Source organism: Capricornis sumatraensis, chromosome 21 (genome assembly GCF_032405125.1).
Source record: "Capricornis sumatraensis isolate serow.1 chromosome 21, serow.2, whole genome shotgun sequence".
Lineage (NCBI taxonomy): Eukaryota > Metazoa > Chordata > Mammalia > Artiodactyla > Bovidae > Capricornis > Capricornis sumatraensis.
Window position 1 is genome coordinate 3,065,265 of NC_091089.1, and position 27,863 is coordinate 3,093,127.

A 27,863-nucleotide genomic window follows, 5' to 3' on the forward strand; every position below is an offset into this window, starting at 1 on the left:
GTGATTTAAATGAAAACCCGGCGTCCTGAAGCAGAGCTCCTGCTGCTGGCACAACTAGGAAGGATCAAGTTCCTTCCTCTCTATGCTACTAATTCGTTTGCTCACTTCCTGTGACACCTGCTCATCAGTCTATGTGGAGGAGAAAAACAGCTTCCAAACTGCTGCAGAAAGGAGGCATCCTCACCCCAGACCCCTCTTCGAGGTCACCCCTGGTAATTCCGCTCTAGGCACTCTCTCCCCGCTCCTTTGCTCCCGCTCAGCACAGACCTCCTGGCACTGCTTGGTCTTCTCCCCCACTAGTAAGTAAACCCTTGAGTGGGAACTTGGCACATAGACGGTGCCCAATTATCCTTGGTTTTTTTTGAATGATTAAAACAATAGTGATTAGACTGTCAGGGAAGACTATGTAATCCAATCAATTTACCAGAATTTATCAAGACTGAAAGCAGCACAACTCACTGGGAAACCCATAGACCGAGTGCAGACTTTTGGACTGTGGACGAGTAATTCCCTGCGCTCAGTTTCATCACGAATGGTAACAGAACTTCCCTCTTAGAGCTGCCTTGAGGATGAGGTGGGCACGTGAGGAAGGCATTTAGCAAACTTTCAACAGGTGATAAGTATTATGACTAGTCTTAAGTGTTTCATCTAAGTATTAATACAATCTATATAATGGACTCAAAGTATACAAAAGTGTTTCTTTCCCATTTAATCTGCTGTTTCCATCCCACTGAACTCTTAACTCACATAAATCATTTAAGCAGCACTTCGTTAGGAATAGGAAGGCCACTGAGAGAAGCCAGGATGCTTTCAACCAAATTTTCCATTATCTGTCGTCTTGCTTGATGAGTTGCACTTCCAACGTGAGGTGTCAGAGTGACGTTCTTCAACTTCAATAAAGGATGATCTCTGAAATACAGATTAATGGAGGAAAACAGTGTCATTTGGTTTAACTTCATATTCTGGCTTCACATCCCCACTCTGAGATGAAGAAGGCTTTGGGAGGCCTCATGGTGTACTGAGATGATACCTAGATGTACTCTAGACGATCACTCCTCATCTATTCCTGGTTTGGGTGACCCAACGTTTCTGGATGTAAAATAACATATCCTAACTGCACCCACACCATTAGTTCACAATTGCAGAACATGAGTGATGGATTAAACGATAGTGACCTGCAAGATAAGAGAGGGCCTTGGGGAGACAGATGCTGATTCAGGCATGATGGGACAAGATGAGTGCACCTTTAATGGGAATGGCATTCAGAGGGAAAAGATTTCTTAACTAGGATTAGCAGGTTAGAAGGAGCTCTCTTCCAGGAAGAAGGCAAAGAATGGGAGACAGCCTGGAAAGATAAGGTTTTAGTGAAGTGGGTCAGGCAGACTCAAGCATAATGATGGATAATATTAGAACTCAGGATTGGAAAAGTGCTGTCCCGAACAGAGCCTCTTTATTTTAAAACAGACAGAGGCCAAAGTAGCCACGCAGCAGTGATTCCACCCCCCCACACCCCCCACCCCTGTTCCAATAGCTACTGAGGCTCAAGGGGCACGCCCTTGGGAACTTAAGGACCCCCAAACCTATGGAAGTTCTCTACAGGCACCTGTAATTTATGCCAATGCAGTCCAACCACCCTCACCTCCAGGACTGATTGAAGTAAGTCATTGTGGTACAGTTAGCAGGGATAGGACTATTCTGAAACACTTGTCTAACCCCTATGAAGCAGGTGGGCCCTGCTGTATAACAGCACACAATGGAGAACAGTCTAGGTACAAGGGTGTGAGACAGGGTGATACTCTGTCCCAACTGACTTGGAACCCAACACCTGCCCATAAGAATATCTGAATGTATAGGCAAGAGACATTGGTGTTGAGAAGGCATAGCAAATACCTCTGCAATTGTTATTGACTTATGTAATTAAACTGCATTGTACCATGAATGTATAGCAATATGCTGTAACACTGGCACTGTTGGCAAGATTTAACTGCCTCATGAAAGTAAGTCAGATGATAATACTGACATTGATGATCAATGGGAAATGACTGGCCTGAGAAATTACTGGATTTCACTAAATATCACCTAACTTTATATACTAAATAGTGCTACATGAGTTCATCATAACATACAAATAGTGGTAGATGAAGAGGTTCAGGGCAACAAGTAATCAAAAATTACAAAAATACAATGGATTAGTTGTTTCTTTAAATCTTATCCCTGCCCCACAGTAACTCCTTCAAATGTTAGGCATAGTCATATCAATACTATTGCTGAACCTGTCATATAAATACGGTAATAAATGTAAATACTCAAATAAATATCATTTTGGCGTGAGACAGCCTAGGCCAAGGGCCTTGCTGTCCATGGGGTCTCAAAGAGTCAGACACGACTGAGTGACTGAACTGAACTGAAGGGCCACAGGAGTGGCCTGTGTGATTAAGAACTGATTCAGTAGGCAGGTTTGGAGTTCTTGAATCCTGCACATTCCAAAGACAAGGCTGGCCTTTGACTGGCCTCTGGGAGATAACCTATGAGCCCTTCAGCCTACTGCCTGGTAAGAGTATCTGATACTTGGGATCTTGGACAAAGTCAGAGAGTTGTTGCTAGTGGTTTAATTTGTGGTGAATGCTGTTTTTCTTTGCCTAGAACTCTTGGCCAGTCTGTACCAGTCTGACCTCTGTAGTAGCTGGAGTCTAAGAAGTCAGTCAGACAAGTGGGTACTCCAAGCCTACATGACTGAGCCCAGATACAAGGCTCAGTGAGCTTCCCTAGATGGAAACACTTAATGTGTGTTGTCTGCATCACTGCTGGAGGCATAAGCACTGTCCACACAACCCTGCTGGGAAGACAGGCCTGGGTCTCCTGGGCTCCACTCTAGAAGTTTTCTGCCTTTGCTGATTTTAAACGTATGTCTTTTCACTGTAATAAACTGTTAACTGTGAGTATAAAAGCTTTTCTGCGTTCTGCAGGTCTTTCCAGCCAATCATTAAAACTGAAGGTAGTCTTGGGGACCCCGGCCCTACTGGCAAATGAAACTTCTTAAAATAATTTGTAGTGAATCCTTTTGTAAAATAAAGAATATTTATGTAGTATGACTAAATAACCCTGGATTTCCTACTTTTTTTTCTCACAGTGAGCAGCATCAAAATGTCTCCCTGAAAAACAAAGATGAAAACTCAAACATATCTGATAAATATCTTGGCAAAAGAGCTTTAACAAAAATGATTTCACATGGGACACTGGGAGTACATCACCTATTAGGATAAACTAAGCATTGGGATATAACACTGGGATTTGCCCTGTGACTTGTGAGAAAAAGCTCTTTTTAGCAGATTAGTCAACAGGGGTGATCGCATGATGTCTCAGTTTTGAGTAAGTTGGCCACTGTCTAAAATATTCATGCTTCTTTATTTATATTGAAATTATTTTTTGTTCTAGATTAGCAGCTCTCTTCTAAAGAGCCTCTTGATGAAAGTGAAAGAGAAGAGTAAAAAAGTTGGCTTAAAGCTCAACATTCAAAAAACTAAGCTCATGACATCCAGTTCTATCACTTCATGGCAAACAGGTGGGGAAACAATGGAAACAGTGGCAGACTTTATTTTCTTGCACTCCAAAATCACTGCAGATGGTGACTGCAGCCATGAAATTAAAAGACGCTTGCTCCTTGGAAGAAAAGCTATGACTAACCTAGACAGCATATTCAAAAGCAGAGACATTACTTTGCCGACAAAGGTCCATCTAGTCAAAGCTATTATTTTTCCAGTAGTCGTGTATGGATGTGAGAGCTGGACCATAAAGAAAGCTAAGTGCCAAAGAATTGATGCTTTTGAACTATGGTGTTGGGGAAGACTCTTGAGAGTCCTTTGGACTGCAAGGAGATTAAACCAGTCAATCCTAAAGGAAAACAGTCCTGAATATTCACTGGAATGACTGATGATGAAGCTGAAACTCCAATACTTTGGCCACCTGATGCGAAGAACTGACTCACTGGAAAAGACCCTGATGCTGGGAAAGACTGAAGGTGGGAGGAGAAGGAGACAACAGAGGATGAGATGGTTGGATGGCATCACCAACTTGATGTTTCAGTAAGCTCGAGTAGCTGGTGGTGGACAGGGAAGCTTGGGGTGCTACAGTCAATGGGGGTTGCAGAGTCAGACATGACTGAGTGACTGAACTGAGTGGCTTGCTTACTTGGCCTTTATACTCTTAAAAATTGAGAACCCCAAAGAACATGTGTTTATGAGGATTATGTCAATCAACATTTATTGTATTAGAAATTAAAACTGAAAACAATGTAATACACATCATTAACTGAGTGATGATGTCATCACACATTCTGAGGAAACCCTGCTGTGCTCTTGTGAGAAACCATGAGTGGAAATGAACAACTGCTTATGAATCAGAAAAACAGTTCTGATGTGGAAACTTCTGTCTCTTTCTAGACAGGATGCTGATTATGAATTATTAATGAAGCCAATTAAACCTTTAAAAAGAAAAATAGTTTTGACTTCATAGACCCCTTAGAATGGTCTCCAGACCACATTTTGAGAAACTATTCTCAATAAATTATTGTTTTTCTCAGAAATGTCTAATTTCTAAGGCCAATCTTGATAAACTTAGATATCAAATTTGGTCAAAACATTCATCTGACAGCAATTTGCTTACTGGATGGAAATCAAAGTTAGGAATAGCTGGTTTAACAAATGACAGCATCAAGATTCAAAATAAGATAATCAAGACGCCAGTCCCACTAGGCTGGATCACATGGTCAAAACATACAAGCAAATGAAATTCAATGCAAATAAATGTAAAATTCCACACTCAAACTTAAAGAAAAACTTGAGAGAATAACAATTTCAACTTTAACTAACTAAAAAACTTAATGAGTTAAGGTGTAGTGAGGCTGTGAGGAAACATGCTGCTAACACAGCCTCTGTGTAACTTCTCTGCAGTGGTCAGACCACAACATGAATACTGTGTGCAGTCTTCAGCAGTGTATTTTCAAAGGACTGGGAGGCAATAATAAGGACAACGTGTCTGGAAAGGACTACACTTAGGCTACAAGTAAAGGATATGAAGATATTTAGCCTCAAAAGAAAAAAAAAGACTATGGTGAAATGTGGTGGTTATCTGAAGGTTTGTAAAGAGAAGAATAATCAAAGTTAGCCTCTGATGCTCCAGAGGGCAAACCAGGATCAACCAGTAAAGGAAGGACTATTTGGCTCAACCTGAGAAAGACTATTCTGTGCGTCCTCCATGCATGAGGTCTGGGCCCCCAGTGCCCTAAGTGCCCTGTCTGTGGAGGTGCTGAAGCAGAGGCCTGACCCACTGCAGAAATGGACGGGTCACCAGGGGCATGTTCCAAGGCCAAGAACCTACGTGACTGCAGCAGGCAGCTCAACGTGGCTGCAGAAGCCAGAAGCAGCAGCTGTCTGAGGCACCTCCCACCCAGAGGGGGAGAACTGTAGATCCAGTCTGGCTTCCTTACCTGGGCAGGGGCTCTGGGTATGTCACATCCAGTGCTGCCGCCTTAATGAGCCCGGTCTGAAGGGCTTCCACCAGGGCGTCTTGATCAACTAGCAGACCTGGGTGGACGAGACCCCTCCTCTGTAGGCCCAAGTTAGGCAGTGCTCTCTAGTTACCCTGAAACATACCTTGATCTTGTAGGAAGTTTGACAAAAAACACGTGAACTTCATTCTGCCAATCTGTTCTCAGATGCTGAGAGCCTGCCATGTGCCAGGCAGTGCACTAAGCCCTTCACAGATGCTGTCTCACTGACTCTGCCTACCCAGCAGAAGACAATACTCATTTCACAGGTGACATACTCAGCCGAAGTCATATGCTTCTCACACGCCCACCCAGGTCTGAGCCCAGGTCTGTCTGGAGCTGAGCCTGGGCCCTGCCGCTGCACCACACCACCTCCCAACCACCAGAGGATTCCAGGAAACAGCCCCCGGATAATAGTTTTATATACATGCTAAAATACCAAGCAGGCACAAACATGAACCATAACTGCATTTCAAACGTGAAATAGCAGGGCCTGGTTGAACAGCAGCTGAGAAGGAGGCCCTTTCCCTCAAGCAGAGAAGTCCCCTTCCCACTGGTGGGCTGGGCTGCCCCACTGGTCAAGACACAGCACCCAGTCTGCGCGTGCTGCTGGTGGAGACACCTAGCTCCAAGCCCTGCCTGGGGTGTTTGCTTTTCTAGAATCTTTGTCTCCAACCTCTGACATCACCAAAAGAACATAATGCACTGGTCCTTCCTGCTTGTCGACAGGGTATGAATTTTCGAGACCTTCAAGCGCACTAGCTTGGCCCTGTGGGATTTCACGGCAAGCACTATTATCTGGGTTTTACGGGTGAGAGATCCAGGTAGCTTCTGGTAGTGCCAAGTCTCACACGTCCTTTGGCCCCCAACCCCAAAGGCAAGTCACCGAGAAGTGTGATGCCAGCACCAATCCTCACATGTGCTCATGTCCCCAGCATTGAGGACCCAGTTTTCTCCTTTATAAATGCTCCAGAGAACTTAGTTACAACACAGGACCTATGGCTTCCTGTACACAGACACACAAAGCTCTACGCAAATGTCAAATAACCAAACAGGCTCAGAAAATTTATCCCCATAATTTTTGCTTGATAACATGTGGAAAGTCAAATTGTGATGGCCCTCCCAAGGAGATGCCCACACTGGGATATGAAACTCCCACAGAGGTTCAGCGTTCTCATTCTTTAGGTTACTAATTTGAGGCTCAAAATGATGTGAAGATAAAAATCAGAAATATCTCTAAAGTATAATCCCTTTAACGCACCACCCACAAGTCTAGTGGATTTTTCAAACCATTGAGGGAAAAGGTTGACTGGAAATGTTGAGAGAGTGGCCAGGGCTGGGGGTCCTCCTGTACAGCCCTCCAGCCCACATACAGCTGGAGTGGGTACCTCTGCCGATGTTGACGAGGATGGCGGTGGGCTTCATTAACCTCAGCTCCCGCTTCCCAATCAGGCCCTGGGTGTGTGGCGTCAGGCTCACAGCCAACATCACAAAGTCCGACCACTGAAGGAGGTCATCCAGCCTCTCACAATAAGTGGCCCCAACAGCTTCTTCCTCCTCCAATTTTCTATGAAGGGAACAAGGGAGAAGACCATGTTCTCTGCTTAGAAATTCATCCGTTTGCCCCAGGAAGGAGTTTCTGAGAGGGCTGCAGATTCAGTATGTCCCCCATGGGGCCAGACTCCATGTGGGTTCAGAGGTGGCTGGACCCTGAGCTCAGGGCTTACCCATGGAAACCTGTGCCTCTGGGTGCTCTGAGCCCTCTGTCTATGGCATTTCACACCAGACTGCAAGCCTCTTGTGGACAGGAGCTTTCTCTCACTCAGCTCTGAGCCCCCAGAGGCTGGTACAGCCAATGGTGTCAGACACGCTTTCAGTGACATGAGACACTGCTGGATATGGGCAAACATGTCACAAACTCCAGAAAAAAAAAACAACAAAATGGGAGAGGGTCAGGAGTGCCATGTGTTCAACAGAGAGCAAGGACCCAGGGTTCTGGCGCAGGCAGCTTTTGTGCTGTTTGGGGTTCAATCCTAGCTGCTCTGCCCACCCCAGGCAGCTGATTACTCAACAGAAACACCAAGCTCCAGGAGGTCTCAGCGTTCTTGATAGCCACTCCTGTCCTACAAATGTGCAATACAAAACTATATGGATTCTTTCTACACATCTTGGCCAGGGGACCACCTGGAGGAAAGGAACGGCCAGCATGCGCAGCCACTATGAAGGCCCTGCTCATATCACATGCCTGTCCCCGAAGAGCCCTGGCCTCTGCATCAGCCCTCACCACACTGGGAGCCGTGACAGCTACTGAAGCCTCACCACTGTCCACTGTGTCCACATCGACTGAAGAGGGTGGTCCTGATGTAAGGTCTCCCAGCTCACCCTGCCTCTGTGAGTAGAAAGCTATTCCAGGGAACAGAAGCCACTGAAAGGCTCTGAACAGCGCCCTCCTCCGGCTGGTCTGCAAATGGGCTGATGTTCGAGAACAGAGGGCGCAGCCCCTTGGGGGAGTGGAATGCAGGTGAGAAAAGCCAGGGCTTAGGCAGGAGCCATCAATGAAGGGAGAGCAAACAGGCAGGTCTCAGACATAATCAAAAGACTGGGCACTGGGCCAAATGCTGCTCATGGAGTATGAGGAAGACGGTTTCAGACCAAACACTGCTGGGGGAAACCCTGTGCCCTTGTGTTATGTGTATTAAAGTGTGGGCAGCATCTCTCATGGTCAGAAAGAATCAGTTTACAAATTTAAAAAGCACGTAACTGTAGGTGAACCAAAATCTCTTTCCTCAGGTGAAATCTCTTCCATGAAGAGAAGTTTACCTGCCACATTTTTAGGGGATCATAAAAATGCTACAATCCATTCTTTGATCATCGACCCTGCTTTTCGGAGACAGAATTATGGAATCGAATAAAAAGTGGAGAAATAATATATCGAAGCCATACTGAAGGCAGTGATGATATAAGTTCTGCTCAGTTAATTTCAAGTCCATTTTCTGAATTTTACCTCCGTTTCCTATTGTGATAGACAATCTTCATTTCAAATGCTCTGGCCCTTTGAGCAATCTTATAGCCAATGCTGCCCATGCCGATAATTCCCAGAGTGGCCCCTGTCACTTGTTGACCCATATAGTCTGTAGGAAAGTTCTCTGTATGTGGTGAAACAGCCAACTGATGACCTAAAATAAACAAGGTGCAGAGTGGGCAATGTGGACAGCACCACACACAGAATCCCCACAACCCTCACGGGACCTCCTGACTGAGAGATGAGGTTGAAGGAAGCCCGAGGTGGACCCTGGGTGCTCAGGCACATCTATACAACAGCAAAATGTTTCTGCAGGAAGAAGGATGGATCGGACAGCAGTTTCCACATCACAAACCCAAGCCTCCTGGCATGATGCTTTAAACAAGCAACTTCTTTCACATTAAGGGAGGATCTGTGGTTAAAATTTGTTGGTTCTGGTGTATGTGTCTGTACGTTTGTGACTACATGTATGTGTATGTGACTGCATATGTGTTTATATATGGCTTATGTGCATATGCAAGTGCGTATATGTATGTGAGTGTGCACATGTGAACCAGCAATCAGAAGAGAACCAGCCTGGTTCTTGCCTCCTCTCCTCAAGCCCCTTCACCCCAGAGCTCCACCAGGATGACGGCCAAGTGCTGAATGGCTGAGCTGTCCTTCCTAGAACACTCCCAGTGATGTCCAGTGTGTGAAGAGGTGGGGTCTCACCTACTCATGCGTGGGCCTTCACCCCAGGGTAGCAGGCTGACTGGCCAATGGACCACCCCAGGACGTTTCCATAGTGGTGCTGAAATTACCTCACATGTAGAGGTACCCCCATGGCACAGTGAGTAGGCTGTGGTGGAGGAAAAGACAGTGTTCAGACAGACCATGTGGACTGCATGTGTGCAGGTGCTGAGCCCGGCCTTCACTAGGCTGTAGCAACCAAGACTGGCTCCCACCCCAAGGCCACAAGTCCTGGACACAGTGTGAAGAGACCAGGGCTTTACCAGGTGTGATATTAAACATCTGTCATCTAACCTGGAAAACCAACATCTCCTGGCTGTTTACCTTCCACGACTCTCCGAGCTGCGGCAAGCAGCAAGGCCATCCCCAGGTCTGCCGTGGGGCTAGAGACAGCATGTGGTGTGTTGGCCACCTTCACACCAAAGCTGGCCACGAGCCCCAGGTCCAGGTGGTCCAGCCCTGCCCCTGCGCTGGCCACGATCTTCAAGGAGGGCAGGCTGTGCAGGAGCTCCTGGCTGACGGCCGGCCTTCCACCCCAGATATACACAGCTTGGATCTTGGGACCCAGCTGTGCCTTATTTTCCAAAAAGTCTTGCATGGTAATGAGATTAAAGTGTCTCTTCAGGTCTTCAACATGATCTTCACATATACCATGTGGTCCTTCAAGATCAGACACCAGAACTCCAGGGAGGTCCTGATCACCCATGGCCTGCAGAAAGACAGATACAATTTCTACTGTCAGAGAAGAGTTTTTCCAAGAGAACAACCTGTATGCTCTTCTACTATTCTTTAGATTTCCTGAACTATAAGACTGGAATTATTTCCTGGATGAATTCCTGTAAAGTCTGAACCACAACAGACCAGGACTCTGAAGGTACCAACACCCCATCAGGCCCACGTTCCTCCTTTTGGACATGGTTCTTTATTTCTGCCCTTTGGCCGTAGCAGCTGCAGTAACTAACTGATTTTTTTTATTGTGAAAGTAAAAGATATTTGTTATTGTCTGTCAAATGAATTAAATGATGTTTTATGTTCCTTGTTCCTAATTTAAAATAAGATTCTTTTTTTTAACATTTTATAGCTTTCTTCCAAAAAGAAAACCAGCTGGTTTCAAGAGTTGAGGCTAATGAGTGCATTTTATCTTCGGGTCACAGACTTGGCTAAAAATGTTTAATATGTGTTCGAAGTTCAGAGCATAATTGGCTAAAAAAAAACTTGTGTTACTTCTTGGACTTTGAGCAAAAGATTAAAAGAGTTTCATTCAGGATAAGACTTTAGTATTACAGAGAGCAGGTTCAATTTCTGCCTGCTTCCAGTTGGTTATGGAGCAATGACACACATCCATCATGCCATCACTGTCAGTGGGTGCACACAGTGAAGACCCGAGACCATGCACATGACTCGTGCCCTCTCCAAAGGTGAAGAGGAGATGAGAGTCAAAGTGGGGAGAGATGGCAGTAGTGGAGGGTGGAAGCGTTGGGCAGATTCAAGAGCTTACCCCGTCCCTGGGCTCTGTCCCTTGCTCCATAACTCCTTTCACCAGCACCAGCCTCTAACCATCTCCACTCACAGTCAGGAACTGGCCAAGGAGCATGAGACAGAAAGTGGGATCCCCATTAACTGCTTTCCTAGAAGGGAGCACGGGTCCCACCTGCTGCTGACCCTGGTGCTCAGAGGAGAGGGCAGGGTTCAAAGAGAGAACTTTGGCTCCAGCAGTGCTCTGCAGCTGATTGAAGGTCTCTCAGGCTTCCTGGGTTCTTGGTGAAACTGACATGATATTTACAGGTGTGTTTTACAGCTGCACCCTGAGATCACATCTCATTCTCCTCGGCTAGTTTCTGCACAGAGAGAGGTAAGTGGACTTGCCTCTAGCAGACGTCCTTGGATGCCCAGTATTGACATGATGGTTGGTTAGGACATTCTGACAACAAAGGAATGCACCACAAAGGTGTATTGTTAGGCACCCACATTTTGTCCAAGTCGAAAGATAAACCCATGGGTGAAATTTGGGAAAAAAAATTTTTACAGCTTTGTTTTTAGTTAAGAGAGTGATAGTTCAGACACGTATATTTTCTAACTGCTATGTGCATGCTCCTTGCACTGTTTAATTTGAACTGCTAACACAGATTTAAAATTAGTTATCTTCTCCTTGCAAAATGATTGCTCAATTAAAAAATAAAAGACTTTGTATTAACTTTGCTGAAATTGCCTTCCACAGACCCAAGGCTCTAAACCCAGGATTTTCTTCTTTTAAAGCCTCTTTAAAATTGCGACCCAGAAAGAAAAATAAAGTAGAATGAACTTCCAACCTCTTCTTTCAAGGAAAAGTAAGACGGACATGCGCATGGCACTCATGAGGGAGGTGCAGAGAAAGGCATGTAGATCCCTGACCAGTGACCGCGGCTGCCCAGCTGGACTCTGAGCCCAGAGCAGGACGGGGCAGGGAGCGCCAGGTGACCCAAGTGAGAGCGACTTCAGTTCACAGAAGGGGCAATGGTGGGGCCAGGTAAGGGGGAGGGGAGTAAGAGAGATCTTTCTAACTTAAAAGCAAAAATGAAAATAAAAACCAACTGTAACCAAAGAAGTATTTTTAGTTTTGGGAACAGAGAGAAAGAAACAAAGATGGGGTGAGGGCAGGAAGGAGAACAAAAAATCAGGACCACAGGCACTGGTTCAGGCCACTCTGCCTGACTGTGATTCTCTCTGAAACTTGCTCTCCTCCAATGCAGAGTGAGGGGAACACACAGCCTTGCATCACGGCCCAGATAATGAAAGAGAGCATTCAGAGCCTGCAGGACTGAGGGCAAGCCTTCAGTGAAGGAGGTTGCTAATGTTCAAATCTGAAGAACAATATAGACATCTAGCTAAGTGTCTAGAAACAAACTTACACCAAAGAGAGAGACTGAATTCATATAGCACAGTAAAATTTTTTAAAATTTTCTTAAAACTCTATTTCCTCACAAAGCTTCCTCGCAGTATTTGAGAGACGAGTCCAATACCCTCCCATCATCCTCACATCCCCAACATGCCAAGACTTGCTTCAAGTTGGCGCCCACTGACTTGTATCTTCTCTCCCTGCCACTCTGTCCTCTGATCCTCTCTCTAGTTCCTTTCAAAGTCTATCCTCATCTTGAAGGAAGAAACAGACAGAGCTGGACTCCATCTAAGGCCACACTACGAACATTAGGCTACATACACGATCACCCTCCCAATGGACTCTGAACTTTGTGCCCGGTGTCTATAGAAATGGCATACCATCGGAAAACCAGATCCCCTCAGATAAAAGAGCCTCAGGACTTGGACTTGGACTCTCCCTCGCCTAAAAGAATATGCTAATTATCTCTGTAACAGAACAAAGTCGTAAATTCCATTATGTTTACCAGGATATGACCATACGCCTATTGATAGGCCTATGTTTAACTATCTAGGCTTATGACACATGAATCATGGGTTAACTTTGATCGTATCTCTCTTTTATCTTGTCCAGACTAGTTTCAAGGAATTTGGGGAGGTGAGTTTGATCAAGTACACTTAGGGTATATAAGGTTTTCACAAAAACTGGTCAGGGTCGTTGGTTAAGAGGAGACCTCTGCCTTGGGCCCGCCAGTGTAATAAACTGCACTCCACTGTCTGCATCGTCCTCCTGAGTGAGTTTGTTTCCGGGAACGTGTGGCTACCACAATCTCACCTATGGAGCAGCTCTCTGCCCTCTCCCTGGGGATAAAATCACAATTGTTTGTTCTCTGTCCTCTACAGATCCCTGATTCTGCTCTAAAGAGGCTCAGAAAAACAGACTAGAAAAAAAAAAAATCTGTAACGAAGAGTAGGAGATGCCATGTTTAGCCCCTCTGCTTTTTAAAATCATCCTTATGCTGATATTCTGGATTTGCTGCAAATGATCTTTTCACACATGACTAGATAAAGGGACCTGAAGATTAAGATATACCAAACGGCATACCCTTGCGGGTGTGTTTGCCATTTCCGACTTAATGAAAACTGCACTGTTTACACCCTTGGTGTGAGGTTTCTCCAATCACCAGGTTATCAACAAATGTAACTTAAAACCAACACTGTCACAATGTGTCTCAGCAAAAAACGGTTGCTTCCCTCCTAAGAAATGGTTTGTCAGGGCTTGCTAAATATCAGAGAAAAGAAAGGCAAGATTAAAAATTAAAATTTGACTAATGTAGGGAACAAACTGTAAAATCTTATGTGGGTACCTGAATCTTATTCATTTAAAGCTTAATCTGCCGCTGCCTAGAGTTTAGAAAAAAAAGTACATACCTGTTCAAAATGACCTTGAGAATCTCTGAAGCCACCTTAAGTCTTCTCTGGAACAAGGGAGGTATAAATAACAACATGAGAGTTTCCTTATTAAATTCTTCAGGATTAAAAATAATAATAATAAAAATAAAAAAAATTAAAAAAAAATTCTTCAGGATTGTGCCCTGGGGGCCCAGAAGGGTCTTAGGAGGCTAATGCTGCCCACCTGCCCCATGTGAAGTCCAAGGTCAGTCATGTCTACGTGGCAGAGCTCGATCCAGTCTCCCCCCACACCGCAACATCCTAGCGGTACATTTACCTTTTAAAAAGACTCCAGATTTAAGGGACGCTCCAGCCAACCCAATCTCCCAGGCAAAACCTGAACAGTGAAGACTCAGGTCGTGCGGAGCCCCGCCCCTCCCCTCCGGACCCAACCCCAGCTCCGCCCCAAAGCCCACATCCAGCTGGGCCTCCTCTGAGAGCCCCGCCCCATCCAACTAGGCCGCGCCCGCACTTCCAGTATTAGGTCCAGAGGCCAAGAACTCTAGGCACAAGGAGAAGCCGCCTGAAGGGCAAATGGCGCCTAGATGGACGGCTTTGGTGCAGCCCCCTGCAGGAGCAGAGTCTAGATGGTAGAGTGTGGGGCCTGTCCGTGCGGGAGGTTGCAGGCCAGTCTCAGCGTGAAAAGTGTGAAAATCAACACGGAGAAACCTCACTTTAGAGTTGGGAGGCCAGAAGGGATAGTTCTGGGCACCACTCTCCCTTGATTGGAGACCCAGCAGGAAGAAGGGTGCAGCCTCACCGCCTACAAGAGAGGAAACCGTCCTCCCAGTCTGGAAGCAACCCAGCTAATGGGAAGCCGCTACACTTCCAACTCCAGGTTCCCTCCAATGGACTCTTTATTACAAGAAGCCATGCCCCGCTCCCCTTTTGTGCAGTCGCTCAGTCGTGTTTGACTCTGCGACCCCATGGACTGCAGCATGTCAGGCTGCACCATCCTACACCATCTCCCAGGGTTTGATCAAACTCATGTCCATTGAGTCGGTGATGCCATCCAACCATCTTGACCTCTGTCCTCCCCTTCTCCTCCAGCCTTCCATCTTTACCAGCAAAAGAGTCTTTTCCAATGAGTCTGCTCTTCTCATCAGGTGGTCAAAGTATAGGAGCTTCAGCATCAGTCCTTCCAATGAATATTCAGAGTTGATTTCCTTTAGAATTTGATCTCCTTGCAGTCCAAGGGACTCTCAAGAGTCTTCTCCAACACCACAGTTCAAAAGCATCAATTCTTCAGCGCTCAGCCTTCTTTATGGTCTTAACTTTCACATCCGTACATGACTACTGGAAAAACCATATCTTTGACTATAGGGACCTTGTCAGCAAAGTAATATCTCTGCTTTTTAGTAACGCTGCCTAGGTTTGTCATCAGAGAAGGCAATGGCACCCCACTCCAGTACTCTTGCCTGGTACATCCCATGGACGGAGGAGCCTGGAAGGCTGCAGTCCATGGGGTCGCTGAGGGTCAGACATGACTGAGCGACTTCACTTTCACTTTTCACTTTCATGCATTGGAGAAGGAAATGGCACCCCTCTCCAGTGTTCTTGCCTGGAGCATCCCAGGGACAGGGGAGCCTGGTGGGCTGCCGTCTATGGGGTCGCACAGAGTCGGACACGACTGAAGCGACTTAGCAGCAGCAGCAGCAGGTTTGTCATAGCTTTTCTTCCAAGGAGCAAGTGTCTTTTAATTTCATGGCTGCAGTCGCTGTCCGCAGTGATTTTGGAGCTCAAGGAAATAGTCTGCCATAGTTTCCATTGTTTCCCCATCTATTTGCCATGAAGTGACGGGGCTGAATGCCATGATCGGTTTCTTGAATGTTCTGAGTATTAAGCCAGCTTCTTCACTCTCCTCCTTCACCTTCATCTCTCCCTCCTCTATAAAAGGGATTCTTCTCCTTCGTTCTCTGGACTTGTCTTTCTTTTGCCATTGGTTGCCTGTTTTAAATCGCAGTTTTTGCTATTCCTGAATAAACCCATTTTGTAAGGCAATGCTCTCTCAAGAGCCTTTTTAGGACCTTGAGATGGAACAGTAAAACACAACGTCCTCTTTCAGTCTCCACTCTATTCTGCTCCACTAAAACTCTCCTCTCCTCTTTCAGTTTCAGACAGTTCTAAGAAGTTTCCTACCTTAGCTGTTATTTATTCTTGTTATTAGTCTAGTGTACATTTATCTTCAACTTGGGGCCTCTGAAATTTGAGAGAAAGTCTCACTTTAACAGTCTTACATTTGATTTAAAACATTTCTTCTTCTAAAAATGCAAATCCTTCTAGAAGAGTAATAAGGCTCTTCAATAATTTTTTATTAGTAACAATTAGTTCTGTCAAATTGCCTTCTTTTCAACTCAAGACAGTTGCTCCACAGGAATGAGGGCTCTGTTTGGCCATGAGTATCCTCTCCCAATTAGGAGACATAGGAACATCTTCTCCCACTAAACATCTGTCTTGCCCTTACTTGAGAATTCCAGACTGCGTTTTTTAATGCTTATGTTTAGTCATTTTTAAAATGAATAATTCAGTTTCTAAAGATAAAATGTAATTCAAGACATCTGATTAACTCAGAGATGATTTAGCCTATTTATTCCCATCTTCTTAATGATCAGATACTTTTAGAGGAAATGAAAGGAGAAATGGAGAGCTTTGGTCAAATAATCAATTTTTCTTGGCTGGACTAGTGACTTATCAACTCATTCCATGAGGCTCCTATACCAAAATCAGACAAAGATACTGCAAGAAAACTACAGACCAATATCCTTTGTGAGTTATAGACACAAAAATTTCAATAAAATACCAGCAAACCTAATTCAGCAACATATTTTGAAAAACTACTGAGACCAAATAGGACTTAGCTTCCCTGGTGGCTCAGAAGGTAAAGAATCTGCCTGTGTTCAATCCCTGGGTTGGGAAGATCCCCTGGAGAAGGAAATGGCAACCCAGTCCAGTATTCTTGCCTGGGAAATCCCAAGGACAGAGGAGCCTGGCGGGCTACAGTACATGCGTCTCAAAGAGCTGGACACGACTGAGTTGTTGTTCAGTCGTCCAGTCATGTCTGACTCTTCATGACCCCTACAGATGCCAGGCCTCCCTGTCCCTCACCATCTCCCAGAGTTTGCCCAAGTTGATGTTCACTGCACTGGTGATGTCATCCAGCAATCTCATTCTCTGACGCCTCTTCTGCCCTCAATCTTTCCCAGCATCAGGGACTTTTCCAATAGTTTTCTGTTCATATCAGGTGACCAGAATACTGGAGCTTCAGCTTCAGCATCAGTCCTTCCAGTGAATATTCAGGGTTTGTCTCTCTTAAGATTGCCTGGTTTGATCTCCATGCTGTCCAAGGGACTTTCAGGAATCTTCTCAAGCACCATAGTTCAAAGGCATCAATTCTTCGGTCTTCTGCTTTCTTTACAGTCCAGGTCTCACAACCATATGTGACCCTGGGAAGACCATAGCCTTGACTATATGGACCTTTGCCAGCAGAGTAGTGTCTCTGCTCTTCAACACACTGTCTAGCTTTGTCATTGCTTTCCTGCCAAGAAGAAACTGTCTTCTGATTTGATGGCTTAAGAGGAAATCTGTCACTGCTTCCACCTTTTCCCCCTCTATTTGCCATGCAGTAATGGGGCCAGATGCCATGATCTTAGTTTTTTTAACTAAGCCAGCTTTTTTAGTCTAGCTTAGTTTAGCTTTTTTTAGTTTAGTTTTTTCAGTCTTAAGCCGGCTCTTTCACTCTCCTCCTTCACCTTCATCAAGAAGCTCTTTAGTTCCTCTTTGCTTTCTGCCATTAGAGTGCCATCATCTGCATATCTGAGGTTGTTGATGTTTCTCCTGCTTATCTTGATTCCAGCTTGTAACTCATCCAGCCCAGGCATTTCTCATGATGTGCTCAGCATATAGGTTAAACAATCCTATAGACAGAGGAGCCTGACTGAGAGACTAATACTAGTACTTAAATAAGATTTATCCTAGGAACGCAAGATTGGTTTCAGTTCAGTTGCTCAGTCATGTCTGACTCTTTGCGACCCCAAGGACTGCAGCACAACTCCCAGGCCTCCCTGTCCATCACCAACTCCCAGAGCTTGCTCAAACTCATGTCCATTGAGTCACTGATGCCATCCAACCTCATCCTCTATCATCCCCTTCTCCTCCAGCCTTCAATCTTTCCAGCGTTAGGGTCTTTTTCAATGAGTCAGTTCTTCACATCAGATGGCCAAGGTATTGGAGTTTCAGCTTCAGCATCAATCCTTCCAATGAATACTCAGGACTGATCTCCTTTCAGTCCAAGGGACTCTCAAGAGTCTCCTCCAACACCACAGGTCAAAAGCATCAATTCTTCGGCACTCAGCTTTCTTTACAGTGCAACTCTCACATCCATTCATGACTACTGGAAAAACCATAGCTTTGACTAGATGGACCTTTGTCAGCAAAGTAATGTCTCTGCTTTTTAATATGCTGTGTAGGTCTGTCATAGCTTTTCTTCCAAGGAGCAAGCATCTCTTAATTTCATGGCTGCAGTACCATCTGCAGCTGACCATACTGACCATACTAGAGCTGAAAAAAGTAACATCTGTCACTGTTTCCATTGTTTTCCCATCTATTTGCCATGAAGTGATGGTACTGGATGCCATGATCTTACTTTTCTGAATGTTGAATTTTTAGCCAACTTTTTCAGTCTCTTCTTTCACTTTTACCAAGAGCCTCTTTAGTTCTTCTTCACTTTCTGCCATAAGGGTGGTATCATCTGCATATCTGAGGTTATTGATATTTTTCCCAGCAATCTTGATTCCAGCTTGCGGCTCATCTAGCCCAGCATAGCACACGATGTACTCTGCATAGAAGTTAAATAAGCAGGGTGACAATATACAGCCTTGACGTACTCCTTTCCTGATTTGGAACCAGTCTGTTGTTCGATGTCCAGTTCTAACTGTTGCTTCTTGACCTGCATACAGATTTCTCAGGAGGCAGGTAAGATTGGTTTAACATACAAAAATCAGTGTAGTACACCATATTAACAGAATAAAGTACAAAACTCATATGACCATCTCAACAGAAAAAGCATTTGGCAAAACCAAACAGTATTTCATGATTAAAACAAACAGGGCTTCCCTGCTGGTCCCGTGGTTAAGAATTTGCCTTGCAATGCATGGGACACCAGTTAGAGCCCTGCTCTGGGAAGATCCCACCTGCCACAGGGCAACAGGGCCCATGTGCTATAACTACTGAAGCCTGCGAACACTAGAGTCCATGCTCCACAACAAGAGAAGCCATAACAACTAGAAGCCTAGGCACCACAACTACAGAAAACCTGTGCATTGCATGGCAATGATGCAATGCAGCCAAAATAAATAAATATTAAAAAATAAAGCACCACTCAACAAAGTAGGAATAGAAATGAATTTCCTTAACCTCATAAAGGATATCTGTGAAAAACCCACAGCAAACATGATATTGAATAGTGAAAGTCAGAATGCTTACCTACTAGGATAAGGAACAAGACAAAATGTCTGCTCCTGCCACTTCTATTTAACACTGTACTAGATGTTTTAGCCAGGGCAGTTAGACAAGGAAGAAATAAGAAGCATCTAGATTGGAAGAGAAGAACTAAACTGTCCCTATTTGCAGATGACATGATCTTATATGCAGAATATCTCAAGGAATCCACTAAAAAAAACCCTTCAAAATAATAAATGATTTATCAAGGTTGCAGAGCGTAAGTGTTAAGTCACTTCAGACATCTCTGACTCTTTGCAACCCTATGGACTGTAGCCCACCAAGCTTCTCTGTCCATGGGATTCTCAAGACAAGAATCCTGGAGTGGGTGGCCATGCCCTCCTCCAGGGGATCTGCCCGACCCAAGGGTTGAATCCACATCTCTCATGTCTCCTGCACTGGTAGGCAGGTACTTTACCACAAGCACCACCTGGGCAGCCCAAAGAGGACAAGATCACTACACAAAAATCAACTCTGTCTTGTAATGTAGAGAAATATCAGATCACCATGTTGTGCACTAGGAACCAACAGTGTTGTAGGTCAATTATGTTTCAAAAAACAAATAAAAAATTCATAGAAAAAGAGAAGATTTGTGCTTACTAGAGGTGGGGGGTTGAGGGAAGGAGAACTATAAGAAGGTGGTCTAAAGGTACAAATTTTCTGTTTTAAGAAAGTGGGCTGAGCTTTGCTGAGCACCGAAGAATTGATGCTTTTGAACTGTGGTGTTGGAGGAGACTCTTGAGAGTCCCTTGGACTGCAAGGAGATCCAACCAGTCCGGGATATTCATTGGAAGGACTGATGCTGAAGCTAAAGCTCCAATAGTTTGGCCACTTGATACGAATAACTGACTCATTGGAAAAGACCCTGATCTTGGGAAATACTGAAGGCTGGAGAAGGGGACGACAGAGGATGAGATGGTTGGATGGCATCACCAACTCAACAGATCTGAGTTTGAGTAAACTCTGGGAGTTGGTGATGGACAGGGAGGCCTGGCGTGCTGCAGTACATGGGGTTGCAAAGAGTAGGACAAAACTGAATGACTGAACTGAACTGAACTGAACTGAAGTAAGTGAGGCTTTCCTGGTGGCTCAGTGGTAAAGAATCCACCTGCCAATGCTGGAGACACAAGTTCGTTCCCTGGTCCAGGAAGATCCGTCATGCCTGGGACAACTAAGCCCATGTGCCACAACTACTGAGCTTGTGTTCTGGAGTCCTGGAGCCACGCCCACTGCACCCCAAACCGCTGAGCCTATGTTCTGGAGTCCTGGAGCTGTGACTACTGAAGCCCAAACGCTCTAGAGCCTTTGCTCTGGAACAGAAGCTGCTGCAATGCGAAGCCCACACACCATAACTAGAGTGGCCCCTGCTTGCCAGAACTAAAAAAAAGCCTATGCAGCAACAAAGATCCAGCACAGCCAAATAAATAAATAAAGTGACATTTAAAAAGATGGAAAACTACTACAGATGTACAACATGATTAATATAATAAACAAAGCTGTAAATTATATATGAAGGTTGTTAACAGTGTAAATACTAAGAGGCCTCTTCAGGGGAAAAATATTTTTTCTTTCTTTTCTTTTTCATCTATATAAGATAATGGATGCTCACTAACCTTACTATGATAATCATTTCATGATGTACACAAGTCAAATCATTATGCTGTACACTTTAAACTCATACAATGCTATATGTCAGTTACAGCTCAATAACACTGGAATAACAAATAAAACCAAATGAGAAAATCTATTTCTCTACATTGATTATGAATAATCTGAAAATATTTAAAATAACAATTCCATTTAAAGAGCATCAAAAGGAATAAAATATTTAGGAACAAAATTAATAAAGAGTGCAAGATGACCATTATATCTACTACAGTGGGCAGGAATCCCTCAGAAGAAATGGAGTAGCCATCATGGTCAACAAAAGAGTCTGAAATGCAGTACTTGGATGCAATCTCAAAAACAACAGAATGATCTCTGTTCGTCTCCAAGGCAAACTATTCAATATCACAGTTATCCAAGTCTATGCCCCAACCAGTAACACTGAAGAAGCTGAAGTTGAACGGTTTTATGAAGACCTACAAGACTTTTTAGAACTAACACCCAAAAAAGATGTCTTTTTCATTATAGGGGACTGGAACGCAAAAGTAGGAAGTCAAGAAACAGCTGGAGAAACAGGCAAATTTGGCCTTGGAATGCGGAATGAAGCAGGGCAAAGACTAATAGAGTTTTGCCAAGAAAATGCACTGGTCATAGCAAACACCCTCTTCCAACAACACAGGAGAAGACTCTACACATGCACATCACCAGATGGTCAACACCAAAATCAGATTGATTATATTCTTCGCAGCCAAAGATGGAGAAGCTCTATACAGTCAACAAAAACAAGACCAGGAGCTGACTGTGGCTCAGATCATGAACTCCTTATTACCAAATTCAGACTTAAATCGAGGAAAGTAGGGAAAACCGCTAGACCATTCAGGTATGACCTAAATCAAATCCCTTATGATTATACAGTAGAAGTGAGAAATAGATTTAAGGGCCTAGATCTGATAGATAGAGTGCCTGATGAACTATGGAATGAGGTTCATGACATTGTACAGGAGACAGGGATCAAGACCATCCCCATGGAAAAGAAATGCAAAAAAGCAAAATGGCTGTCTGGGGAGGCCTTACAAATAGCTATGAAAAGAAGAGAGGCGAAAAGCAAAGGAGAAAAGGAAAGATATAAGCATCTCAAGGCAAAGTTCCAAAGAGTAGCAAGAAGAGATAAAAAAAAAAAAGCCTTCTTGAGCGATCAATGCAAAGAAATAGAGGAAAAGAACAGAATGGGAAAGACTAGAGATCTCTTCAAGAAAATTAGAGATACCAAGGGAACGTTTCATGCAAAGATGGACTCGATAAAGGACAGAAATGGTCTGGAACTAACAGAAGCAGAAGATATTAAGAAGAGGTGGCAAGAATACACAGAAGAACTGTACAAAAAAGATCTTCACGACCCAGATAATCATGATGATGTGATCACTCATCTAGAGCCAGACATCTTGGAATGTGAAGTCAAGTGGGCCTTAGAAAGCATCACTACGAGCAAAGCTAGTGGAGGTGATGGAATTCCAGTTGAGCTATTTCAAATCCTGAAAGATGATGCTGTGAAAGTGCCACACTCAATACGCCAGCAAATTTGGAAAACTCAGCAGTGGACACAGAAAGGAAAAGGTCAGTTTTCATTCCAATCCCAAAGAAAGGCAATGCCAAAGAATGCTCATACTACAGCACAATTGCACTCATCTCACACGCTAGTAAAGTAATGCTCAAAATTCTCCAAGCCAGGCTTCAGCAATACGTTAACCATGAACTTCCAGATGTTCAAGCTGGTTTTAGAAAAGGCAGAGGAACCAGAGATCAAATTGCCAACATCCGCTGGATCATAGAAAAAGCAAGAGAGTTCCAGAAAAACATCTATTTCTGCTTTATTGACTATGCCAAAGCCTTTGACTGTGTGGATCACAATAAGCTGTGGAAAATTCTGAAAGAGATGGGAATACCAGACCACCTAACCTGCCTCTTGAGAAATCTGTATGCAAGTCAGTAAGCAACAGTTAGAACTGGACATGGAACAACAGATTGGTTCAAAATAGGAAAAGGAGTACGTCAAGGCTGTATATTGTCACCCTGCTTATTTAACTTCTACGCAGAGTACATCATGAGAAATGCTGGACTGGAAGAAACACAAGCTGGAATCAAGATTGCCAGGAGAAACATCAATAACTTCAGATATGCAGATGACACCACCCTTATGGCAGAAAGTGAAGAAGAACTAAAAAGCCTCTTGATGAGTGTGAAAGACGAGAGCAAAAAAATTGGCTTAAAGCTCAACATTCAGAAAACGAAGATCATGGCATCCAGTCCCATCACTTCATGGGAAATAGATGGGGAAACAGTGGAAACAGTGTCAGACTTTATTTTTTGGGGCTCCAGAATCACTGCAGATGGTGACTGCAGCCATGAAATTAAAAGATGCTTACTCCTTGGAAGAAAAGTTATGACTAACCTAGATAGTATATTCAAAAGCAGAGACATTACTTTGCCAACTAAGGTCCATCTAGTCAAGGCTATGGTTTTTCCTGTGGTCATGTATGGATGTGAGAGTTGGACTGTGAAGAAGGCTGAGCACTGAAGAACTGATGCTTTTGAACTGTGGTGTTGGAGAAGACTCTTGAGAGTCCCTTGGACTGCAAGGAGATCCAACCAGTCCATTCTGAAGGAGATTAATCCTGGGATTTCTTTGGAAGGAATGATGCTAAAGCTGAAACTCCAGTACTTTGGCCACCTCGTGCGAAGAGTTGACTCATTGGAAAAGACTTTGATGCTGGGAGGGACTGGGGGCAGGAGGAGAAGGGGACAACTGAGGATGAGATGGTTGGATGGCATCATGGACTCGATGGATGTGAGTCTGAGTGAACTCCGGGAGATGGTGATGGACAGGGAGGCCTGGCGTGCTGTGATTCATGGGGTCGCAAAGAGTCAGACATGACTGAGGGACTGAACTGAACTATAAAAATCATAGAAATTAAAGAAGGCCTAAATAATGGAAAGATATCCCATATTCATGGATTGGAAGACTTAATACTATTAAGATGGCAATATTCCCTAAATTGGTGTACACATTCAACAAAATTCCTATCAAAATCCCAGGGGTGTGTGTGTGTTTCTTTTTTTTTTTTTTCAGAAATTGACAAACTAATCCTAAAGATTATATGGAAATGCAAGGGACCCAGAATGGCCAAGCCAATCTTGACAAGGAACAGAATAGGACTAACACTTCCTGATTTCACAGCTTATTACAGAGCTATGCTAATCAAGACAGTGTGGTACGACATAAGGCTAGACATACACATCACTGAAATAAACCTGAGACTACAGAAATAAATCCTTATATTGAAAGTCAACTGATTTTCAACAAGAGTGTCGAGGCAACTTGATGATGAAAAAAAAATCTTTCCGAGAGATGGTTCTGTGACACCTGGATATCCACATACAAAAGAACAGAGTTGTCAATCCCTGGTTGGTGAACTAAGAGCCCACAAGCCACATGGAAAGGCAAAAACAAAACAGAAAATCAAAGGAGTGGATTTGGACACCTACCTAACACCATACACAAAAACTTATTCCAAATGACCACAAACCTAAAAGGAAGAGTTAAAACTGTAAAACTTTTGGAGAAAGAGGAGTAAATATTCCTGGTCTTGAGTTAGGCAATGGTTTCTTAGATATGACACTCAAAGCACAAGAACAGAGTGAAAAAAAGGTACACTGGACTCCTTCAAAATTTTAACGTTTTGTGCTGCAAACAATACCAATAAAAAGTGAAAATTCAATCTACAAAATGGGAGGTAATATCTTCATATCATATATCTGATGAGAGATTTCTATCCAGAATGTGTAAAGAACTCCTGTGACTCAATAATAAAAAGACAACTAATCCAGTTTTAGGGACCAAGGGAGATAAACAGACATTTCTCCAAATGGCCAACAAGTGTGTTAAAAGATGCTCTATATCACTAACCATTAGGGAAAGTTGTGATGTAATAAAAAGTCACAACTAGCAGGATATCATTCCAAAAAAACGGCAACAAAAACACACAGATAACAAGAGTAGACAAAGACATGGAGAAACCCAATACTACCATGTTGCTGTTGGAAACGTAAAATGGTATAGCCGCGTCTGAAAACAGTTGGCAATTTCTCAAAACATATGTAATTATAATATGATTCAGCTACCCCACCTGTATATAACCAAGAAAAATGAAGACTTAAATCCATACAAAAATTCGTACACGGGTGTTCATAGCAGCATTACTCATAACACCCAAAAAGTGTAAACAACTCTAATGTCAATTAATTGAAGGACAGATAAAATGCAATATATCTAAACAAGAAACAACAGAAAGGAACTAAGTACAGTTGATCCTTCAGTGATGACCCTCTGTGAAGTCAAAAATCCTTGCATAGCTATATAGTTGGCCCCTTCTATCCCTAGTTCCCCAGATTTACCCGACTGCAGACCATGTAGTGCACACAGTACACGTGTAAGTTCAAATCCGTGTTGTTCAAGGGTCAACTGTGCTGACGCCTGCTATTATGTTTATACAATGTGGGTGAACCTTGAGAACACTATGCTACGTGAAGGAAGTCAAAAGACTACATATTTATGTTTCTATTTACACAAAACATCTAGGATAGGTTGCCTGCATGCATGCTAAGTCGCTTCAGTCATGTCTGACTCTGTGCAACCCTACGGACTGCAGCCTGCCAGGCTCCTCTGTCCATGGGATTCTCCAGGCAAGAATACTGGAGTGGGTTGCCATGCCCTCCTCCAGGGGATCTTCCCCACCCAGGCATGGAACACAACCGTCTTTTGTCTTCTGCATTGGTAGGCGGGTTCTTTACCACTAGCAGCACCGGGGAGGCAATGGCACCCCACTCCAGTACTCTTGCCTGGAAAATCCTATGGACGGAGGAGCCTGGTAGGCTGCAGTCCATGGGACTTCACTTTCACTTTTTACCTTCATGCATTGGAGAAGGAAATGGCAACCCACTCCAGTGTTCTTGCCTGGAGAATCCCAAGAACAGGGAGCCTGGTGGGCTGCCGTCTATGGGGTCGCACAGAGTCAGACAAGACTGAAGCGACTTAGCAGCAGCAGCACCAGCGGGGAAGGCTCTAGGATAGATTAGAAGTTGCCAAAAGCCAAAGGGATGAGAAGGATGTGGGACTAACTGCTGTGTCTGCTCTGCTTAATCTCTCAGAAGTGTTTAACTCTTTGAGGCCCCATAGACTGCAGGCCACCAGGCTCCTCTGTCCATGGGGATCCTCCAGGCAAGAATACTGGAGTGGACTGCCATGCCCACCCATAATTGGATTGCAGAGTTCCATAACTCTGTGAAAAACCATCTTATTTTAAAACGGTGCATCACTTGATGGTAGTAGTACCACATAGTGAAAGTCGCTCATTCATGTCTGACTCTTATGTGACCCATGTATAGGCCATGGAATCCTCTCGGCCATAATACTGGAGTGGGTAGCCTTTCCCTTCTCCAGGGGATCTTCCCTACCCAGGGCTCCCACACTGCAGGCAGATTCTTTTACCCACTGAGCCACAAATGGTATGTGAATAATATCTCAACAAGCTTTTAAACGAAATAAGTATCTGGAGTGGTAATGTTGCACAATGATATGAACATACTAAATGCTGCTGAACTATGTAGCTAAAATGGTAACTTTTACGATTGCAGCCATGAAATTAAAAGACACCTATTCCTTGGAAGAAAAGTTATGACCAACCTAGATAGCATATTGAAAAGCAGAGACATTACTTTGCCAACTAAGGTCTGTCTAGTCAAGGCTATGGTTTTTCCAGTGGTCATGTATGGATGAGAGAGTTGGACTGTTAAGAAAGCTGAGCGCCAAAGAATTGATGCTTTTGAACTGTGGTGTTGGAGAAGACTCTTGAGAGTCCCTTGGACTGCAAGGAGATCCAACCAGTCCATTCTAAAGGAGATCAGCCCTGGGTGTTCTTTGGAAGGACTGTTGCTAAAGCTGAAACTCCAGTACTTTGGCCACCTCGTGTGAAGAGTTGACTCATTGGAAAAGACTCTGACGCTGGGAAGCACTGGGGGCAGGAAGAAAAGGGGACGACAGAGGATGAGATGGCTGGATGGCATCACGGACTCGATGGACGTCAGTCTGAGTGAAGTCCGGGAGATGGTGATGGACAGGGAGGCCTGGCGTGCTGTGACTCATGGGGTCGCAAAGAGTCGGACACGACTGAGGGACTGAACTGAACTGATATTATTTAAATTTTACGATAACAATATGACCAACCTAGACAGCATATTAAAAAGCAGAGACATTACTTTGCCAACAAAGGTCCGTCTAGTCAAGGCTATGGTTTTTCCATTAGTCATGTATGGATATGAGAGTTGGGCTATAAAGAAAGCTGAGCGCAGAAGAATTGATGCTTTTGAACTATGGTATTGGAGAAGACTCTTGAGAGTCCCTTGGACTGCAAGGAGTTCCAACCAGTCCATCCTAAAGGAGATCAGTCCTGGGTGTTCATTGGAAGGACTGATGCTGAAGCTGAAACGCCAATACTTTGGCCAACTGATGCGGAGAGCCTGACTCATTTGAAAAGACCCTGATGCTGGGAAAGATTGAGGGCAGGAGAAGGGGAAGACAGAGGATGAGATGGTTGGATGGCATCACCAACACAATAGTCATGGGTTTGGGTGGACTCCGGGAGTTGGTGATGGACAGGGAGGCTTGGCATACTGCGGTTCATGGGGTCGCAAAGAGTCGGAAACGACTGAGCAACTGAACAACAAAAAATGTTTAGAAATACTAATTTCAATAACTTATTTGGGGGGCATTTGCGTCTTACCAGTACTCTTCTGTTAATGAACCGCTTTTCACAAAGCAACTGTGCTTGCGTCTGGAAAGCAGGGCCTCCAAAATAATTAGGGGGCTCTGTGTGGGAGTGAACGGCGACGAGCCCTTCTTCAGAGAGGTTATCCTCTTCGTTCACTCCCGGGTCCCAGTCGCACCGAGGAAACTCGGACGCCGACTCACTGGAGACACAGTAGGTCTGAAGCAGCCGCCGCCTCTAAGAAGCTCATGACACTAAGCCCACCTTCAGCCCCCAGTACCTGAGCGGAGTCCACGCCCCTGCCCGGCCCGGGCGCGCGCACGCACTCGCCGGCGCACAC

The 27,863-nt window shown here is 44.4% G+C and overlaps 1 protein-coding gene across 3 annotated transcripts; it reads right to left on the reverse strand.

Annotated features, from left to right (window-relative positions):
• Nucleotides 1–27,808, reverse strand: LOC138097579 (probable 2-ketogluconate reductase). 3 transcript variants are annotated; one of them, XM_068993838.1, is made up of 7 exons: nucleotides 13,879–13,964; nucleotides 13,581–13,627; nucleotides 9,621–10,005; nucleotides 8,550–8,721; nucleotides 6,934–7,112; nucleotides 5,486–5,582; nucleotides 1–909 (listed from the first exon to the last, which is right to left on the reverse strand). In XM_068993838.1, the coding sequence occupies exons 3-7, from the start codon at nucleotides 10,000–10,002 to the stop codon at nucleotides 753–755; spliced, it is 987 nt and encodes a 328-aa protein (XP_068849939.1). In that variant the 5' UTR covers nucleotides 10,003–10,005; nucleotides 13,581–13,627; nucleotides 13,879–13,964; the 3' UTR covers nucleotides 1–752. The 3 variants fall into 3 exon arrangements, with proteins under 3 accessions (XP_068849939.1, XP_068849940.1, XP_068849941.1); XM_068993839.1 differs by lacking the exons at nucleotides 13,581–13,627; nucleotides 13,879–13,964 and adding an exon at nucleotides 27,539–27,808; XM_068993840.1 differs by lacking the exon at nucleotides 13,581–13,627 and having other exon boundaries at nucleotides 13,879–13,933.
• Nucleotides 27,809–27,863: the final 55 nt, after the last annotated feature.